Source organism: Polyergus mexicanus, unplaced genomic scaffold, assembly GCF_030449975.1.
Source record: "Polyergus mexicanus isolate NDT 795.1 unplaced genomic scaffold, iyPolMexi1.0 SCAF_24, whole genome shotgun sequence".
Lineage (NCBI taxonomy): Eukaryota > Metazoa > Arthropoda > Insecta > Hymenoptera > Formicidae > Polyergus > Polyergus mexicanus.
This window is the reverse complement of record NW_027223344.1, coordinates 1,490,864-1,511,406: the sequence shown is the minus strand read 5'-3', so window position 1 is coordinate 1,511,406 and position 20,543 is coordinate 1,490,864. Positions and strand designations below refer to the sequence as shown.

General features: G+C 38.4%; 1 protein-coding gene across 1 annotated transcript; it reads left to right on the top strand.

Annotated features, from left to right (window-relative positions):
• Window positions 1-389: 389 nt before the first annotated feature.
• On the top strand, window positions 390-19,881 carry Cals (calsyntenin 1). Its single transcript, XM_070313528.1, has 4 exons — window positions 390-786; window positions 6,733-7,012; window positions 10,614-11,425; window positions 12,409-19,881. Exons 1-4 carry the CDS (start codon window positions 663-665, stop codon window positions 14,058-14,060), a joined length of 2,868 nt encoding a protein of 955 aa, XP_070169629.1. The 5' UTR covers window positions 390-662; the 3' UTR covers window positions 14,061-19,881.
• The last annotated feature ends 662 nt before the right edge of the window (window positions 19,882-20,543 follow it).

Here is a 20,543-nt window from a genome sequence, read left to right as displayed (position 1 = left end):
AATGTATGCAGCGTGTTTTAAAATTGGCGGCTGTTTTGCATCTAAAAATGGCGTTTTGTAAATAAAGCTTAAATTTTTAAACCTATCACTTTCATAAGCGATTCCATCGATGACAAATATCAGTTGATAATCTCGAAAAGAGGGCCCGGGTGCCTCGATCTTCCTACGAATTGAATCTTTGGAATTTAGCAAAAAAAAGTGGAATGTAGCAAACGACGTTCATCTCGCATTAGGGGAAAAACATGCGAACGGGACTTTAAAGCGTCGCGCGCCGGGAAGCAGCGCCATTCTAGGGCAACGCGGCGAGAATCGGCACTATTATCTCTCTCTCTCTCTCCCGAACTGGCGAATCGATATTTCGCTCAAATATTGACTCCGCGATTGTGTATGCGGAGTGTCGCGAGAGCGAGCGCGCGCGAGAGAGAGTCCGTCCCGTGTCCCGTGCAGAGCTAGACGGCGATGCTCCTTTAAAAAAGTGGAGTGCTCTCCGAGTGCGCGCGCGAGTGAGATAAACTGTCTCCCGAGAAGGGAGAGAGAATCGAGAGAGTGCCGTGTAAGCGTAGTAAGGTGCGTAAGTCACGTTGCGCGCGGATAGACGGTACGATCCCGTGACGACGAGAACGACGGCGGACGACGACAGGACGATCCGCAACGGAGGTAACATGCTGCCGACGAGCACGCTGCTCTGCGGGCTGCTCGCCCTGTGCGTCGGGCTCACCCACGCGAGCATCGCGTCCGCTTTCGAGTCCACACCATCGAGCTCCTACGGCAACGATCATGGTGGAGGTGATTTTCATCTATCCGTCTCTTTCTCACCGCATCGTTCCTCGCGCCGCCGTGCCCTACATTTGACGTTTACCTGCTCCGGGATCGTGAGTCCCCGACAGCGGCTTCCTCTCCGTCATCGGAAACGAGGACGTCGCGCCTGGTCGCGACGCGACGCGGCGACCCGCAGGTGCCCGTCGCACCTGCGGCTCCCCGAAACCCTGTTATGGCGATTTTCATTGACCGTGTGCGTGCCTGTGCTACGTCTCTCCGTTGCACAATACGACGTGCGTTTTGAAACGTTGCACTGCGCCCACCCGGTCGATACGCCACCGCCGCCGCAGCCGCCGTAAAACGGGCGAGAGAAGAAAGGCGGCTGTTAAACTCTATTGCCTCCTCTTGTCAAGCGCCAATCTTTTTCCTCTCTTTCTCTCTCTCTCTCTCTCTCTCTCTTCACGAATCGTCCCCGGAATCCGGTGAAACGGACGCGAGAGATTGAGAAAAATGCGGGGGAGTCTGTTCAAGTGTCTGACCGTAGTTGGATGACACTCGATTGTTGATGTCGAATTCCCTTGACAGACGTCGCGGAATCTTTCGTGCGACGTAATAAAAATATGATATACAGGCTGATTCTAAATAAACGATATAATTTTTTATATAAAAGCATGGGGGATTTTTCACATAAACGTATATACTTTTATATCCTCTGAGAAATTATACTTCTTCAAAGGGAAAAATGAAAGGATTTTTTTTTTTTTTTCAAATTTTGAACGTGTTAAAAAAATTTACTATAATTTTGTCTTGCTTGTTTTTTTTTTTTTTATTCTAAAATTCAATTCCTCGTAACTCCGAAGCCATCTAGATTGCACCGTGCTGTGTATGATAATGTATTTTATTTGTTTCCTTGAAAATTATTGATTTTACGGATAAAATAACACAAATAAAAAAGTTTCTAAATGAATCGTGCTTTCTAACACATATTTTCAGATGATCACATTCCGGTCCGTTAAAAAGTTCTAATAAAAAATTGAATAGGGATTGCTAGTTTCATCTCCTTATAACGTTACGAAAGATCTAAAAAAAAAAAAAAAAAATTAATAAGTATCCTTTACTAGCGGAAAATGTCCGCCAAATTTCATTTTTTGAACTCGTCCAAAATTTGAGGAAAAAAAAAGAAGAAAGGAAATAAAAACTTAATTTCCCCCCGCACTTATTTAGACTAATTACTCTGTATAAATTGGGAAAAAAATTCGGAGTAGAGTCTTCGATCTTCTTTTGTTTAGATTTTTTTTTTCACGTTTTATTTAAATCAATTTGTCGCTTAAAATCTTTTCCGACTTTCGACGATCGAGATTTTATTATTGACGACGATACGATTATGATTTTGTGTTTTCTACATACTCTGAAAATTCCACGTCGAAATGTAGGATTTCGCATGAACGTTTTTGCGTCAATGCGTCTAGAATGCCGAGAATAATCGGGTTATGCAAAATTCTGCGACGCGGCTGAAATTTATTTGCGCATTCACGTAAACGGCGTGATAATAAAATTCGCGATACTCATGTGCGTCTCGATGCGACGCAAGATCGTTTGTTATCGAAAGAAATATAATGACACCGCACCTTTTTTTTCTATTTGCATTTATATAATTGTCTTCTCGTGTTACATGCGACAGTGATGGACTGCGGTGTTGTAACATTTACCTTGATATAAACAGAAAGACGAATGACGTTAGAGTTTAGAATGCGCGATAGTAGAAGACGAATATGACAATATACATTTCTATAATAATATAATTCTTTTTACATTTTTTGTTTATATCTTTTATATGATATATTTTTTTCTATTTAAAAATTCCAAAGTATTATAGATAATTAATTTTTCATCAACGTACACGATAATATTTCAGAAACCTCGTGTAATTTTATCCATGTTTAATTAAATGCACTTTTCGCGCACAAATGGGGCTCGGACCCCTCTGACAATTACTTGGGGCTCGATTACGATCGTTCAGAGAATAATATTAGTCATCGTCGGAATAACGAAATAGGTGTGAATCACGTTCGAAAAAGGAATCCGGAGTAAAATTAGACCGATTTCGGGCAAAGCCCGAAGGTAAAGCGAATCTAATATTCCCATCGCGACACGTCCGTCGAGAGAAAGATCGTGTTACGCGTGTTAAAAATATTTGGTTGCATCCCGCGCGTCTGCGTGCGTGTGTGTCTAAAGCCGATCGTTAATTATTCCTAATCACTCGACGCTAAGATTAGAAAGTCCGTGAATGATACATAGGAAGCTTCCCACCAAGAAACACACATAAAAACAAAATCGTATGATTAGCTGTTAAGTTAGAAAAATTCTCTATTCAAATCGCCAATTGCGCGAGATTGCGTTTATCTCATGTGTCTTCTTGCTGGAAAGCTTCCATGATGTGTCATACTTCAAATGTGTGTTTGAAGCTTTCCTTATAGCGATCTTTGTTCCATATAATGGATTTGCTCTGATGTGTTTCCGGTACGATAATGCCATACACGTCAAAGTACAATATATGTCACATACGAATAGTTAATTAACGATTGCGGAGATAATTATCGGTTTCCAAAATTAGATGCCCCGTCGAATATTCTAACGAGAATTTAAGCTGCTGCGATCTCATTAAGGACGAGAAATGCGAGTGTTAATTAAGCGATACTATCCGCAATTTTATTTATTAACTTTTCGTTTACGATAATCTTTATACGTGTCATTGTATCCTATCGCGTATAAACCTTATCATTTTAAACGAGAAAAGTATTTTATACATTTCTACGATTCATGATTATCAATAATCTGTATAACTTTTCAGGATCAACGTTTGAAGGAGAGAACGACTCGGATAAAAAGTTGCAGGGAACAAAGGGGGCTATTTGGATTTGACATTAAAAGTCACTTTCAAGGTCATTCGAAGGTCAACTTCCGTTTTTTTTAAATGGAACCCTCTATTTTTCATTACGTATTCTTGTAGCTTATCTCGAGAGCTCTCCAAAACACTGTAATAAAGTATTTTTTTTATCAAGTACTTTTTAAGTTATTTTATACTTTAATCTGACATACATATTTTGATATAAAAATTAAATATCTCGTAAAATAAAAATAGTTTTCGATAATCTTACCATAATACCTCTATGTACAGAGTAATGAGACAAATCAATTAGTATAAAAAAATAATTGTTTTTAAGAAAATTATTTACAATGTATTTTTTAAACTTTTTTTTTTATTTTTTTTACCACTAATTGATTTGTCTCATTATTCTGTGCATAAAAGTATTACGGTAAGATTATCGAAAACTGAATATTTCACAAAATATTTTATTTTTTATATCAAAATATGTCAGATTCTCAAATACAAAATAACTGAAAAAGTAAATTAATGAAAAAATACTTCATTATAGTGTTTTGGAAAGCTCTCGAGATAAGCTACAAGAATACGTAATGAAAAATAGGGGATTCCATTTAAAAAACGGAAGTTGACCTTCGAATAGATATCCTATAGATACTATTAGATATCCCCCTTTGTTCCCTGCAACTTTTTATCCGAGTCGTTCTCCTTCAAACGTTGATCCTGAAAAGTTATAAGGGTGGAACTTTTAAAATTGGACACCCCGTATATATTATTACATAAAATTTTTTTTATTATTTTTTTTACTTTTTTTTTATTATTTATTAAATCAATATTTTATGCCGAGATGAGTCTCTATTACATACATACGTTGCTAAGAAGAGCGTGTAAATATTACACGCTAATCCTTAATTATTCAAAATCGTTTATATTTTCATTTTTACCGATAGTATAAACTCTCGTGATGTGTATTATTAATCGACTATAATAACTGTGTATATAAGAATTCGCAATGTGTATGTGATTTTGTTTCATAGACGGGTTTTTATAAAGCGAAATGTCAGCTCTGATGAGCATCCGTTCTAGCAATAATTGTAGGATAATCGAAAAGCGTATTATGCATACGTTTTATAATTTGACTTTCATTCCACGATCGAAAGCGATTGCTCATAAATAATTTACTCGATGCTGGTACAAAATATGCACGTGTCGTATAATCGCGAAAATATGAAAATCTGATGTTAATATGTAATTTGCCGATTTAGCATACTGTCATATATTTTCACACCTGAATTTTCGGTATAATTATTGCGATAGTCTCTTTGTAGTATTTTTTGACGAAATATCTCATTTCTTTGAAAAAAAAAAAAATTCAATTTAAATCACAATAATTATATAAATCTTATTTCTAAATTTTTGCTAAAATATAAAAAAGCTAAATATATAAGATTATTTAAAATTTAAATCAAGGAGTGAAAATCTATTCATCATCTATTATTTCATCATTGATTATTTTAATTCTAAAAATCTGTGCTTTATTCTTATTTTCTTACTTGAACTTTAAAAACTTTTTGATTCTTTTAAACTTTTATTATAAGAGAAGATCTATTCGAGGGATTAATTTATCTGTCAAATTTAGTTTATGGTGATTCTAGATCACACTATGTCGCGAAGTTTATATAAAAACATTATATAGTTTTTGATTGCGGGCTCAAAATTTCAGCAGTTAGTAATTAAGTTAGTAAGAAGGTAATTATGAATCATCATTGCGAACGCAAACGAACGTTTTTCTTCTATCGTACGCTATATTGTTTAATACTTTTCTCATTATATGTATGTTGAAGATGTTGACAACGAGTTAACGGGCTGGTGCCCCTTTTGTTCCATTTCCACTGAATTTTAAATTCTTCCCTTTTTGTCCGCAAAAGTCGCACGCGCCCGCAATATTTCCTGATGCTTAATTAAAAAGTTCGCTTGTTATACGCGACGGTAGATTTCGTCGGTCTCTTTGAAATGCGCGTTAACCGAAATTTTTAACCGACGCTGACATCATCCATTAACTTTTAACGCTTTGAGATTGAAATTTATCAAATTTATGTCATTCAAGTCTATCAATTTACAATGACAAAATAAAGCATATCGTGAGAACGTTTTTATTCAATAGAATATCCGGTAATAAGCACAGCAGAATTGTATGCCAATGCAGTTGGGCTTTTTATTGGTCGAGATACGATATGCTTGTGTTATAATGTAAATTCGTGTGGCGTTTAAAGTGGCATTAATTTCGATCCCCGCGTTTAAAGGGAGAAATCAGTGTAATGGTGGCTATTTTTGAGGATTTCTTTTCTGGTAATTTTTTTTTTTTTTTTTTTAAATCACGTTTTTAACATCATAAAGTACATAATTTGAATTATTTTTTTGTGAAATTTTTGTTAAAAAATATTAATATTTATAGCTACAATATAGTTGGATTAAAAGAAAGAAATAATTCGGTGAGACATTGACCTCTGTTTTTTTAACATTACAAGAAAACAAATTATTCAATCGAGAATTCCATACGTGCAACTGAAGCTATTGCCTCATGTTTTAAGAAAATATTTGTTTTATTTTTTATTTCCCCCCCCCCCCAGAACTTTCGTTGTCCCGCTATGCGTGCGCCCATTTTTTTAAAGACGGCTCACATGGACCATTGTAGCTGTAAATATTAATATTTTTTAACGAAAATTTTACAAAAAGTAGTTGAAATTATGTATTTTGTAATAATGTAATTTGGAAAAAACAATTATTTAGCAGAAAAAAAATCCTTAAAGATAGCCACCGTTTCCCCTCTCAACGTAGGACCGTAGATTCACTCCGGATGCCATACGTCTCGAGATAAACGTTGGTGAAATCGGAGATTATCCGTCTTCTTAGAAAAGTTATCTGAGAAAACAAAACGAAACGAGTTGCGAGGAACGCGAGTAGCTTTATTATATTGCCGCGATTCCGTTAGAAATACCTAACATAAGCCGAACGCTGATGAGGTGGTCCTTTCTTTGCTTCTATTAAACGAGAAGACGTCGATGCTGATTAGTCGCGTGTTTTTGCAGTTCCACGACTGGATTTGGATAGTCTCGAGAGCGGATATCATGGCCTGGTCAAGGAGAACGAAACCCTGGTCGAGGTCACGCCGCAGATCCGCGCCCTGGGAACGAAAGTTTGCTCCTTCCGCATCGCCAACAAGCATCACGGCGAGGCGCCGTTTGAGATTGTCCTGAAGGAGAAAGGGATGGCCGAGCTGCGGGCATTTCGGGTCCTGAATTGCGAAAAACGACGTAATTACAAGTTCGACATCGCCGCGGTCGGCTGTAATGGAGCGCAATCCGAGAAGTAAGTTCTGTGTGGAGAGATCAACCACGAGGAGTATCTCACTCGTCAAAAATTTGTACATATATTACGAATTACCGAAAATTACCCAAGTAATTCCATGTAATGAACCATGTAATCCTAAATAATGCGACGAACGAATTCACATTCGAGTTTAACTATAGAAGACGAAACTTAGACGAAAGGTCAATTATTTGGAATTTTTTTCTCTCGTTTATTGGTCCTTAGATTGGCACTCCTTTTATTTTTTTTTTATTTTAGATATTTTTAGATATTTCTCTAGAGATTCCTCTTACTCCTAACAATCTATCTGTAGATTTTGTAGCAAAAACCAACATAGTGTCGATTTTCTTGCCAGCAATACTTTACTTTTAATTTATTTTATTAAATTGAGAAAATTATCTTTTCACGGTTACTTATTTATCTGAAATATTGATAAATAATCATAAATTTGACTCAAAAAATTATTCACGCGTATCTTAAAGGCGTTCTAAAGACATCCTAGTGACGTTACTTTCACTTCTTAAGAGATTTTAATCTTGTCTGGGTTATCATTGTTTTGTGCTATATGAATTATGCTTATAAATCAATGGGAAATAATGCGGCGTAATGCGAATACGATGTAATGCGAATTCGATGTAATGCGAAGTAATGCGTAAGTAATTCTAGAAAAGATGTATATGTGTATTGCGACAGTTGAGATACTCCTCGGATCAACATTCACTTTCGCGCTCGAGCAATCGTAGTGAATTTTTGCTCGTTTGCTATATTATAACGACTCGAGTATTAAGTAAGTAACACAGGTACAAAAACGCGCATTTACTCCAAGAAAATTCTTCGAGATAAAAGTAAACTTGAGGGAAACTAGGGCGGAATGAACGATACGGAAGAGCTATATACTTAAGTTTATAATTGCGAGAGCCAGTCCGGTTCAGCACGCGACTGTTCCATCGCTGAAAAAAAAAAAGTTCCCTATCGTATGATGCCCTCGGCACTTAGATAAGTTAACTAGAGATTTACACTTCCACCTCGTCGGGCTTTTCTGTTTATACAACATAGTTATCTTTTTCTATTGCAACTCGGATAACTGAAAGAAGGCTTCCGTTGAAAAGCATTCAGATAAGCTGTAAGATAATATAAATATATACTTTTTAGTTTCTAAAAATATGCCACACATATTAGATTCTTGTAAATATAAAAAAAATATATATGTAAAAGCACAAGGTACTTTTCATTAAAATTAATGGACATTTTATTGAACGAAATACTCGTACGAAATCACTCTTTTGTTTTTACATATTTATTATGTATAAGATATATATCTATAAGAAAGAGAAAGAGAGAGAAATATGACATATCCATTATGTGTTTTTGGCTCGAGGGAATAAATATTTCATTTTATGTTTGCGCTATAATTTGAATTTTATATGCCCAGGAATATAAGTATAAATTATGTTTATAATGCATTACATGCATTATGACACACATTATTATTATGATACATTAGTTACAGGTATCTAAAAAAGTTACACTATATCGGAAATGTATCGTTTTACCTTGTGTTTATCTGTAGTTAAAGTCGTAATAAGTCATTTTGCGAATGTAGGTCATCGGATCGTGCGTCGCGCCGGTATAACGCCAATTTTTCTGGTCTGCACTGACGCATCATGTACGTGTACGCCATAGTCCCGACGTGCATCTGGACTAAATGAGGAAATAACTCCCGACTCGAGTGCACAAATTTTCTCATTACGAAGCTGTGTGATTTCACACCCGCTTGAAGCAATAACTGCTGTCTATTCCCTCGCGTTCGCTCTTCATCTGTCGCCTCGATACAGTCCTCGAAATAAAATATTCTCCATTGTGATACGTAATAAAATTAAAATAATAAATAAAACAAATATAGAATTTTACGATGTATCTCTATGAAAATTGAAATGCGATATATATTAAATTGATATTAAATTGGTTTTTATAGGAAAATTATAAAAATATATATTTGATATATAAAATTGTGTATATGTATAATTTTTTGGTGTATATACATATATTATGTAAAAGAATACATTAAACGGAGATAAAATTTGAATTGTGAAACATAAGAGAGAATGAATCATAATATTTTTCAATTTTGAGCGCCAAAAACATAACATTAGTGACAACTAGACGTAACAAATTAGAATAAAAAAAAACAGAAAGCCTTGCAATTGCACAGATAATTAACTGTGAAAAGCTAATACGCCCTGTTTCCAACCGGAATCTCTCTCTCTCTCTCACCTCGCCACCAACGAATCGACAGATCAATAGTGAAACATCTCGTACATATGTGCACAATGTACGACGCTTTTATATGAAAGATTTCGTGGTGAATTTTTCATACAGCGTGAACGCGACATGTTATAACGAAATTTTATTTTGGCGACTGTCATACGGAATTATGACGATATCGATCGGCTGATATCGCGTGGCTCGACAATCACGGTTTCTCTCGCCGAGATAATTTCACATCGTAATCTTTAATTAGAATATCCACGCGTGCATCCGATATATTATTATGACATTAATACGGAAGGGTTAATATCGCGAGGGATCGATATCGCCCGGTAACGCGTCCGATTATTTATTATTGCGCATCCTGGCGAATTTTCCATGCATTGATTTAGCCATGCCTAAAATTTCAAACACGTAAATAAATTTCGAGCACGTATGTAACTCAAACGGCTATTGTTTGAACGTGTGTTTTCAGCAACGAAACAATTCCGAGTCGAAATTCAATCCTTTTCGTTCGTACATACGGTCTCTGCGGTATATCGTTTTATTGACTTTTCCGTTGTGTACGCCACATATTAAATTTCCGATACCCACGCACCAAAGCGAACACTGTCGTATAAATGTTTTACATTAAGTATATATATCGACAGAATTCTTTTAAATTCTTTTCCAAAGCGAGCGTACAGAACGGGCGCGTTCTCTCATTCCAACAACACGGAAGCACTAAAAATACATAATTTCCTGTATCGACATTGTAAGCACCACTTTGTGAAGCGTAACTTTTAATTTGCCTGAAAATCTCCATTATAATTAAACACATTCGTAAAGATAAACATATAACACTATGGAGGCGTAAAGTTGCTATTTTTTTTTTTGTCTCGATATAAAAATTATTAGAGAATACCCTTTATATATACTGGAAATAAATCTCTTTTATAAATCTACTTTGGGGATATTGATGGAATTATATTGCAAATCCTCGGCTGTAATCCATCCTGAAAATACTCTTTCTGATAGCTGGATAATTCTTTCAAATCCGTTATATAGTCTGATGCGTTTATATAGCTTAAAAGCTTAAAGGTTTTTAATTTATAAGGCTTATCAAAAATTATATACAAATTTGTTTGCAAGCAAAATTTACATTCTAGACTTTTCTCATTCTTCTATTTGGCCATCTCCGCAGAAGAGATCGTCTCGTAATGTCTTGTAATGAGCATAGAATATTTTATAAATATTTAATTATTAATTAATATTTAATTGTTATTTTGATTAAAATATTCTAATATATAATGTTATTATTATTAAAAATATTTAATTGTCAATATTTTTGCAGCGCCACCGTTCACATTACCGTGGTCGACGTCAATGAATACGCGCCACAATTCCTTCAACCAGCCTACGTCAGCACCGTGGACGAGGGTCGCCTCTACGAGGAGGTGGTCCGCGTCGAGGCGTCCGATCGGGATTGCACGCCCAAGTTTGGCGACGTCTGCAAGTATGAGATCCTCACCGCCGATCAGCCGTTCATCATCGACAACGAAGGCGCCATTCGCAACACCGAGCCCCTGGATTATGAACGTTCGCACAATTATATACTGAGCGTGGTCGCGTACGACTGCGGCATGAAACAATCGGCGCCGGCGATGGTTACGGTCAAGGTGAATCGTGTGTGCGCACCCGGATGGCGTGGCATCCCCGAGAGAGTCGACTATGCCGCGGGAGTTGGCTCGCAGCCTCTGTTGCCTTCGGCGCGACTCGACCTCTGCGACGCGCCCTGCATCCTACGAAATGTGCGCGCCACCCTGACTCTGGCCACCGATCACATCGGCAAGGGTTGCGATCGCGATACTTACGGAGTACGCAGCCAGCGGAAATTGTGCGGCGCCTCGCGAGACAGCGTCGACCTGCTGCCCACACCCGGACCCACGAGCTCCTGGACGGCGTCCCTGTCCAGGGACGAAGGTAGAGAAGCCGACGAGATCTTTGAGTTTGACGGCGTGGACTCGGCAGCGATTGTGCCGAATGACGTATTGGAGCATAGCCTGGCGCAGAAATTCACCATCGGTGTCTGGGTCAAGCATCGACCACGTCCGCGACAGGATCCTCACGTCAAGGAGCATATTCTGTGTGCTGCTGATGATCACAGTAAGTTTTCGCGCGATTAATGCTAGAATCTGCGTTATTTTGGCGGCATCATATATATATTCAATTAATGAATATTTATTTTTTCGAGTTGTACGATTATATTTTAATGTTATTGCAGCTCTCTATTTTATTGAGTTTCTTATTATTCATATATTATTTCATTTATCATTATTTTATTGAATTTTATTTCTCTCTTTATTACTTTTATTAATGGGTAAAAAACTTTCAAGAAGAAAACTCTATTATAAAAAATTCTCTCTCTTTTAATTTTAAAGTTATTATTTATGTATATTTTTTTGAATAATGTTTCCAAAATTTTACGAGAGCATAATATACTATTTACTCTTTATTATCGGCCATGTCGTGTTTCGCGTTTATTACGTTGTTACAATTACCTTGATTGACTTTATATAGCAGGGAAACGAGGAACGAGCTAAGCTAATAATTCCAATTTTCCTTTAATATAAGGGAGACAATAATCATTTTAGACAGCTGATAAGCTCATCGGTCGTTCCGATGTCGAGTGATGTTCGTCGACGTAATCGTTGTTAGCAGAATATATTACGCCCGTCGTCGAGAGTGCGCGCGTTCAAGCGTTAAAATATACACGGTCGCTTCGCAGAAACGCCGGGTATTATCGTAAAGTTTCGAACAGAGCGGCTTAATCCTTGCACGGAATGAATTTTGGCAAGAAATCAGGTCGCTCGCGTGCATTTATATAGGTCGTCGCTTACGCTCCTTCTCTCGCGAAGAGTTAAACTGAAATATCCTGGCAGTCTGAAATACAAATCTTTCTAAATACCGACCGGTCTCTATGGGCGACATATAATCCTGGGTTATATAAACGTTCCTCTCTCGTTCTTCCTCTTCGTCTGCCTTTTTACGTTAAATTCTCCTCTCCCTTTAATGCCGTCGCGCGCATCTTTATTACGCGGCGATGTGACGAAAGATGCAACTAATACTGCGCGCCGTTTCAATTACAGAGATGAATAGGCACCATTACGCCCTGTTCATAAGGAACTGCAGATTGATTTTGCTGCTGCGACGCGACTTCTCCGAGGGCGATCCTAACATCTTCCGCGCCGCCGAGTGGCGTTGGAAGCTCGGCCAGGTATGCGACGATAAGTGGCATCACTACGCGATTCAGGTGGACTTTCCGCGCGTTAATCTTTACGTCGACGGCGAGGAGTGGCATGCCGATGAGAAGAATCCCGAGGTTATCGATGATTGGCCTTTACACCCGGCCAAGGGCGTCAACACCACCCTGATAGTCGGCGCGTGCTGGCAAGGTTCCGAGAACAAAACTAAACATCATTTCCGCGGTTACCTCGCCGGTCTCTCCGTCTTAGTTGGAAGAAACGAAAAACCGGAAGTGCTCTCCTGTCTGCGACGTTGCCAAGAGGGCATCCACGTGCCGCCCATGGATCTGTTGCAACCGGGCACGCAGCTGCTGACCAATTCTGATCTGACTGAGGTGCGCATTGATGGCGACAATCGCACGAATGTGGAAACTTTGCTACGTCGTATCGGCTATTCCAACTCTCGGCGTTTCCCGACGCCCGGTCGCCGTAACTTTCGCCTCGACACGACAATCGTTTGCGAGGGCAGCGAGAACACGCCCCTACCGGTGCCAACCGTGCAATCCTACGTCACCGTACTGCCACCTCCTCGACCGGGCATCACTGTCAACGGCACCGGTTACGTGGCCAGAGAATACGCGGATTTCCGGCTGGGAGTGCGCGTATTTCCCGACGCGCGCGTCACCGCTGGATCGGCTGCCCGATTAGACGCCTGCGCTGTCAGCGTTTATCCCAGCCTTAATCCCGATCATGAAAGCCTAGGATTACCCGGCGACGCCCTGCTTGCGTTCCATGACATTTCCGCCCGCGTTGATCGGGACGGTGTTGTTCTCTCGGGGGCAGATTCGCCTTACAATTATCAGCAGCTCATCCGTCTCATTATGTACACGAACCGCAAGCCGGCTTACTATCTCGATCGCGTCTTCAAACTCACTTGCTCCGAGCTGAGCGGTCGCTTCGCCAGTAACGAATACGTGCAGACGCTGGCTGTGATTCATCCCAAGGAGAAGACGACTCTTCCGCCGACACCCGCGGAACCGCCTATTGCCAGAATCGTGGAACCTGCTCCCGGTCATGCGCAGCTTTCGCCACATCATGCCGATCTGACAGAGGAATACGCTACAGCCGCGCTTCGCGAAGGCGGTAGAAATATTGGCGGTACCGGTGGCAGTCACGCTGTGACTATCGTGGCTGCCGCTTGCATCGGCTTTCTACTACTGATGGCAGTAGTGGGCGCTGCGCGGGTCCGCGGGGCGGCTAAACGACGACGATCCGCTGGTGACGAACTCGCCGCCGAGACAGAGATGGCCTGGGACGACTCGGCTCTCGCCATCACCGTCAATCCGATGGACAGGTTGACGGAACACGATCAACATCATCAGAGCCAGCGAGACGAGGATGTAGACGACTCCGGCAGCTCCGATTCCGAGGACGGTTCGTTCCGAGATGACGATCTCGACAGCTCCGACTGTGAGAACGATTGCGAGCTTAGTAACGGCCGGCATCGCCGTCACAATTCGCCGCACGATCTGGAATGGGATCATCGCGACGTTTAAATATCGCACTACTATCTCTACACTGAGCATTCACATCCCCCCACCCCCACCCCCCTTTCTTCGAGGTTTTTGGCATTGAGAAGAGTACTGGCCGCGTGCCGCTTTCTGCGAAATTACTCCACCGTTTCTCCACAATGCGCGAGACGCGTTTCGATTGATTATCTAAACGATTATTATTCCTATTTAATGCGCGCGAAAGCATTGTCGCATTACATCCGTCCCCCTTTCGTAGACGACGTCGATATAATTATTAATAAAGTGACGATAAAGCACACACGCGGCCATTCGGTTAGTACTCCTCTGAAACGCCAGGGAAAAATTTGTAAGAGTGCGGGACGCTTTATCGAATAGATTAAAACTCTTTCTACCTACGAACGCACGTCGATGTTTGGTAGAATCGGAAATACACGCAGAAGATACTTAAACATTGCCGGGATTGTATTTGCGACAAAATTATTAATATTTATATTCTCGATATATCATTGGTAGTAGAGTGGAACAAGGGGACATCTTTTTTTTTTTTTTTTATCCCTCTAACTCTCTATCTTTTCTCCATTTTACTCTATATCCTACGATTATTGCTATTTTATTATTACTCGTACTAACTCTACGATTATGCCACTTTATATCGATAGTTGTTTTCGTTATTAATTTTAGGCAGGACGGCCCGGTAGCTGGGTAGTTTTAAATGCGAGAAAGCGTTGAAGCAACTCTCTATATTCTTCCTCGTCTTATCGACTAAAAGAAAACTCTCTTATCTAAGATCCGCATGCATTTGATCTCATGAATGTAATTTTCTTGCAATAATTGTGTCTTTCATATTTTGATGAAAAGCGCTCGCGAGTCGCGCGAGCTGATATAAAATTAAACCGGCGGCAAAACGCGCGTGGTAGTTAGGAAGTAAGCTGAAAGCTACTCGTTTCGGTATAACACGTGAGTCGGGCTGAGCCCTGGGGCCCATACGATAACTTGCCGAATTTTCCATTTTTATTTTTAAGTCGTTACACCTTCGATAGTTTCTTCGCGCACAATTCTCGCTTCTTTTTCATTAGAAAAAGAGAGAGAACGAGTAGTAAGGACACTTGGTCTCACTTGCATCTCACGACATAGTGCTTCAACGTCGTTAAAGTATATCCGGTATATAGCATCATATCCGTATACAATGTGTGCGCATACGGAAGCGGCCGCTTAATTAATTAACAAACATATGTACCGGCCAACTAGTTCGTGAATACTCGGAGAAAATGAAATATTCAACAATAGGGAATAATATATATACAACGCGAGAGAGCAGATGCTTCATATGTTACGTAATTTTTTCCCCGTGGTATAAATATTCATTCTTAATTAATTAAAATTATTCGACACGTGAAGAATCGGCTTATACGCGAATTTATATAATCTTTCCTTCGCGTCGAAAATTCTCTCAATTCTCCAACAAGTATTCGCGAATTAACGGCAGGGTATCGTATGCATGTGTTTTTTGTGCGCGCGACACGCACACACGTGCTCTACATATACATACATATACCATATATATACAGCGTCCATTCATTATTCCGTGGCGAGAGTCTCGTCTCGAGTAGTAGACGATTATTCTAAAGTAATGCGCAGCGGCTGGAGGAGCTATCACGAGCGTCCTTCTCTCATTTATTTTCCCCAACCCAAGACGCGTCATATTGTGCAATCGCTCTCTTTTCACAGAGGAAACTGAGTTTTACGTGCCTTTTAAGCAGTAGTACATTGAATTCTCCGCTCCACGTCTAGATATTTTAATAGCTAATCTCTCAGGCCGCGGCGCGTTTTTTCTCAATGGCCGCTCTATATTGTTGTTGGAAACTTTTCGCGATACCGTGACTCTCTCGGTACACACAGTTTATTTGTACGATTATGGCGAAACACGCTATCGCGAAAAGTTTCGATATTGTATTTTAGACGTTTACGGCTGTTAGGAGTTAAGGATCGGACGACGTCGTTCTTTCGCCGGACGTGCTTTTCGCGCGACTTGCGGTCATCGTCGTCGTCGTCGTCGTCCGGCGGACTGTCACGAGCTTCGACATACAATGCCTGTCGATGCTTTCGTATCGGAAAACGCGTCACACACGTGCAATGATTGCAGGGTACATTAACTCTCCCTCTTTCCCTTTCGAAATGGTGACACGACGACTGCGCATTCGTACTCGCCGCCAAGTAATGAACGGATTTTCGTGTTTGTATATGTGTGTGTGTGTGTTTTTGCGTAACAATCTACTAGAGCTATACTACCGAAATCGTTTGTCGGAGACACTTACTATTAGTACCGAAGATGACTCGTGTACGGATATATCTATATTCATATAGGGAACTATAATGAACAATTTATTTTTTCAACGAGCATGTCATATCATTTTTATAAGGCGTCGAAAAAGTTTTTCGGGAAACCTTTCGTCAACGAGCGAATTTCTTTTTCTTTCCTTAACACCATTCTGAGAGGAAGAAAGGGGGCTATACTATAACGACATACCCTCTCTTACGCATCTCTCCGATTCGCGCGAGAGCAGATACAGAATCCAGATTGTTCTAAAGGAGAAAAAGGAGGTCGGTGACTATGTAAGAAAAAGATAGGCACGCGTATGATCGTTTATCTATTCCTGATAACACCAGATCGCATATACACATATATACGTAAAATACCGATGTGTGTACTGCTTGCTTTTATACTATTTTTCCTTTCTAGCATTTTCCTAACGTGATATCATTATTGCAACGCGAATCTAATCGCGCGCGCATCTAATGTATAATCTCGTATTTTATAAAGATCTATAACACAACACAGTATGAAGGTATCGATAAAATCCATCAAGACACTCGAAGACTTTCGAATGGAAGTTTTCGAAAGACTCGACAAAATCGAGGAAGCATCTGGCCTTTTTACGACTGTGTCTAAATTAGCTTACGTAAATGTACACACATGTTTGTATGCTTAATCTTCGAGCATAAGTGCGTAAGTGCACGGTGAATTATATAGTTTGGGAGATATGGGATTCCCCTATTTCGTTTGATCGTCGTACACGCGACACCGCGACCTCTCTTCGAGTGCACGATGTCGAGGTGACGAAGCTGAAAGAGAAGCGAAAAGATCTGTATGAATAGAAGATATCTCGCAAAAAATAATTATACTCGACAACTATATAATATATAGGGTATCCCCTTTTTCACACAATAATCTTTTGTTGGTCTTAAAGATATTTTGGCTGTACAATAGTAGCGAAAAACTGTCAAAAAAAAAAAAAAATATATATATATATTTCTTATATTTATACTGTTGAAAAAATCAAATAAATAAATCCGGATTATAAAAAGAATTAAAGTATCACAAAATAATATAGTTTATGACAAAAACTTTTGATTGTGAATACCCCCTGAAATCAACTGCAAGAAACAAAAAAAAAATAAAATAAAATAAACAAATAATTGTCCATAAAAATCAATACTAACTTTAAACTTAAATAATTTCCAAATTGTTGAGAAAATTGTGCTCAGATTTTGCTCAGATATTCAGAGGAAATAGTAGAACGGTCTACGAAATTTTCATGCTTTTGTCAATATCTTGACATATGACACATACATTCTTGACATGTCTCCTCTATTTTATCTATCACTTGAAACATTTACGATTTAGAGATTTTTACTTCGATATTTCTAAAAAATATCTTCTATTTTCTCAAGTAATATATCTCTCTCTCTCTCTCTCTCTTGATACACGGATATTTTGAGATTAGCAGTAATATATGTGTGAAAGAATATATTACTTGATATCGATATATACTTCAGTTGTCTATAAAAGTCGAATTATTATAAAAGAAGATATACGTGACAAGATATTTATAATTTAAACGTAAAATATATATAAGGGACGCCCTAATATCTACGCGGATATCTTTTCGAAAAGAAATATCGAAAAACCAGAAATCTCTTTCAAACGATAATCAAGAAATTATTAAGATGAAAAAGCGATTCGTAAGAACGTAAAATTAATCGGGTGCGCCCGCTCTAAATATATGTACTTAATTACTAATTAACAGAAACAAGAAAAACACTACGCAGAATAAAACCACCTAGAAGATACTATATAATATGTATACATAAAAAAAAAAAGGATATATCTAAGCTGTTTGCAAATGATGGAAAAGAGGAAAAAAAAAGGGAAATGAATTTGTAATGTATCATTGTATTTTGTAGGCAGCTAGAGAGAGCGTGTATGTATACATATGCACAGGTACCCCCCCACCGTGCATGTATGTATGTATGTTTACGTATATTAAATATACATACACTCTATCCTCTTGTCTCACTTATATACATACACACACACGCGCGCGCGCGCGCGTAACCGTTTGCGAAAAACAGAGGAATATTTTGGATTTAAAAAAAAAAAAGAAAAAAGAAAAAAGAGGAACGAGAGAAAGAGCTCGCTCTGGAAAAATGTCGGAAGCTGTAAACGCGCCAGATTCACATTTTCCGAATTTCCGAAAGAGAGACTCCTCTCTGTCGCGCGCGCGCGTCTATCTCACGAAACGAGGAGCGCGCATACATTCTCTTTAGCGTATATCGCATTCGTCCTCTACCACCGACGCGTATCGACTTTTACACACACCCACGCATTTACGTATCTTCGATGCGACGAGAGTGAAACCGTGCATGGTATAGACGCGCGATCGCGCGCGCGTGTAAATCGAGAAATTATAACGCTTCGCGGGGCGAGAACGCTCGTGTCATTCGTCTGATCGTCCGTTTTTAGCTTGCCTTCACTTTTCGCGCGCGCGCGGGAATCAGATTTAGCGATGCGGCAAAAATTTTCCCTTAGGGACGAAAAATACTCGCTAACGAAATTTAATTCAATTTTTAATTGACGCAATATATAAGAATAATCATCCCGATCATATAATTGATATTTTATAGGTTTGATAGGTTTCATTGAAACGAAATTCAAATTCGAAAGTTAAACGAGATTGCTGCCGTATATTTCGACGTTTTCACATTTCTCATTTTCGTATTCGAATGATCTGAGATATCGGAATTGAAAGCTTATAATTAAGCTACAGAAAGTGTATTAAACGTTTGTAAAATATATATGTGACATATCTCTCTCGTAAAATATACTAACAATAAGCGCGATCACTCCAGAACTTCGTTATTATTTCTCTTTATATATGCGCGATGCTGAAAAGGAAATAAAAGAATAGAGTAGTAATGATATAATCGGACGTTAACGGTGGAAAAAAAAATGCACGGCGGCGGTGTAATGAGTGAAATAATCAACTACTTATTAGCTAGGCCGTAATGAAATATCACTACGTGCCGACTAAATTCCCTCCCATCGCAGATTGATTGTGTGTTAACTAATAAGATTAAATAACGATATAATACAGTTAAGGAATTTAATTATTATGAATAAATAAATAAAAAAATACTATCTGTATGCTAAGCACACACGTTTCAAGCCGTAACGTGACGTATGGCTAAAGCAATGTTTATGATTTAAACGAGTTTTTAATTTTAACGCGACACACTGAATTATTCGGCGCGTCTGCACCGCGACGCACAGAAACGTCAAATTATCTTGTTAACTCTGCAAACTGAAAGATTGTTCAAGACAAACAAAAAATGAAGTATTAGAAATAGTATAATAACTATACACACACACGTACACGATACAAGATCACGCGCGGCCGCATATACACGCTGCACAGGCTAGGAAAAATGAAATACTATCTATAACGACATTATAAATAAATATTAAGACGTCAACTGTATTTGTTTAATAAAGATGTACATTCGACGTGTGAATTGACCATTGAGTATCCGGCAGGTCACTGTAATATTTTCTGATAAATTTCTTATTTGGACTAGATAAGGATTTATTTTGAACGAGACAGATTAAATGTGTCTCAAATATTTTTAATAGATTATTTTTGCATTTGTATGCGATATATATTCGATTTAAATGACCTGCCGATTAAAAATGGACATTGAATTATTTCTATTCTCTCCTACATTTTTCCCTTTCATATTCTTCTCCTATATAATTCATGTCTTATTTCCGCAAATAATATTTCGCTAAAATGAGCTTTTAAAAGAGTTTATATTATAAACATTTACTGTTTATATGTAAATATTTAGTTTTTTTATTGATATGTATTAAATAAAAATTTATTTGCACATATACAGCGTGAAAAATAACAGAATTATACAAATATTACGTTGCAACTCTGCAATATTTTAAATTAGATAAATAAATAATGTTTTCTCAATAATTATTTACAAATCTATCAAATATTATATATGTTTGAAACCAACATTACAATTCTTTACTTTAAACTATCACACATGAGAGATATACCTCACTAAAAATTTCGATAACTTTACATGTTCTTATCGATATCTAAAAATGATATATATATAGTTTTGAAAGATTACATTCTTTGGAAAAATTGTTCAAAG

What these genes read in the sequence shown, in the direction of transcription:
- Cals (XM_070313528.1), top strand. Translation starts at nt 663, where the DNA reads ATGCTGCCGACGAGCACGCTGCTCTGCGGGCTGCTCGCCCTGTGCGTC. An exon ending in CGGCAACGATCATGGTGGAG is followed by an intron (nt 787 to 6,732) that starts GTGATTTTCATC and finishes GTGTTTTTGCAG; the next exon opens with TTCCACGACTGGATTTGGAT. An exon ending in GTGTGCTGCTGATGATCACA is followed by an intron (nt 11,426 to 12,408) that starts GTAAGTTTTCGC and finishes TTTCAATTACAG; the next exon opens with AGATGAATAGGCACCATTAC.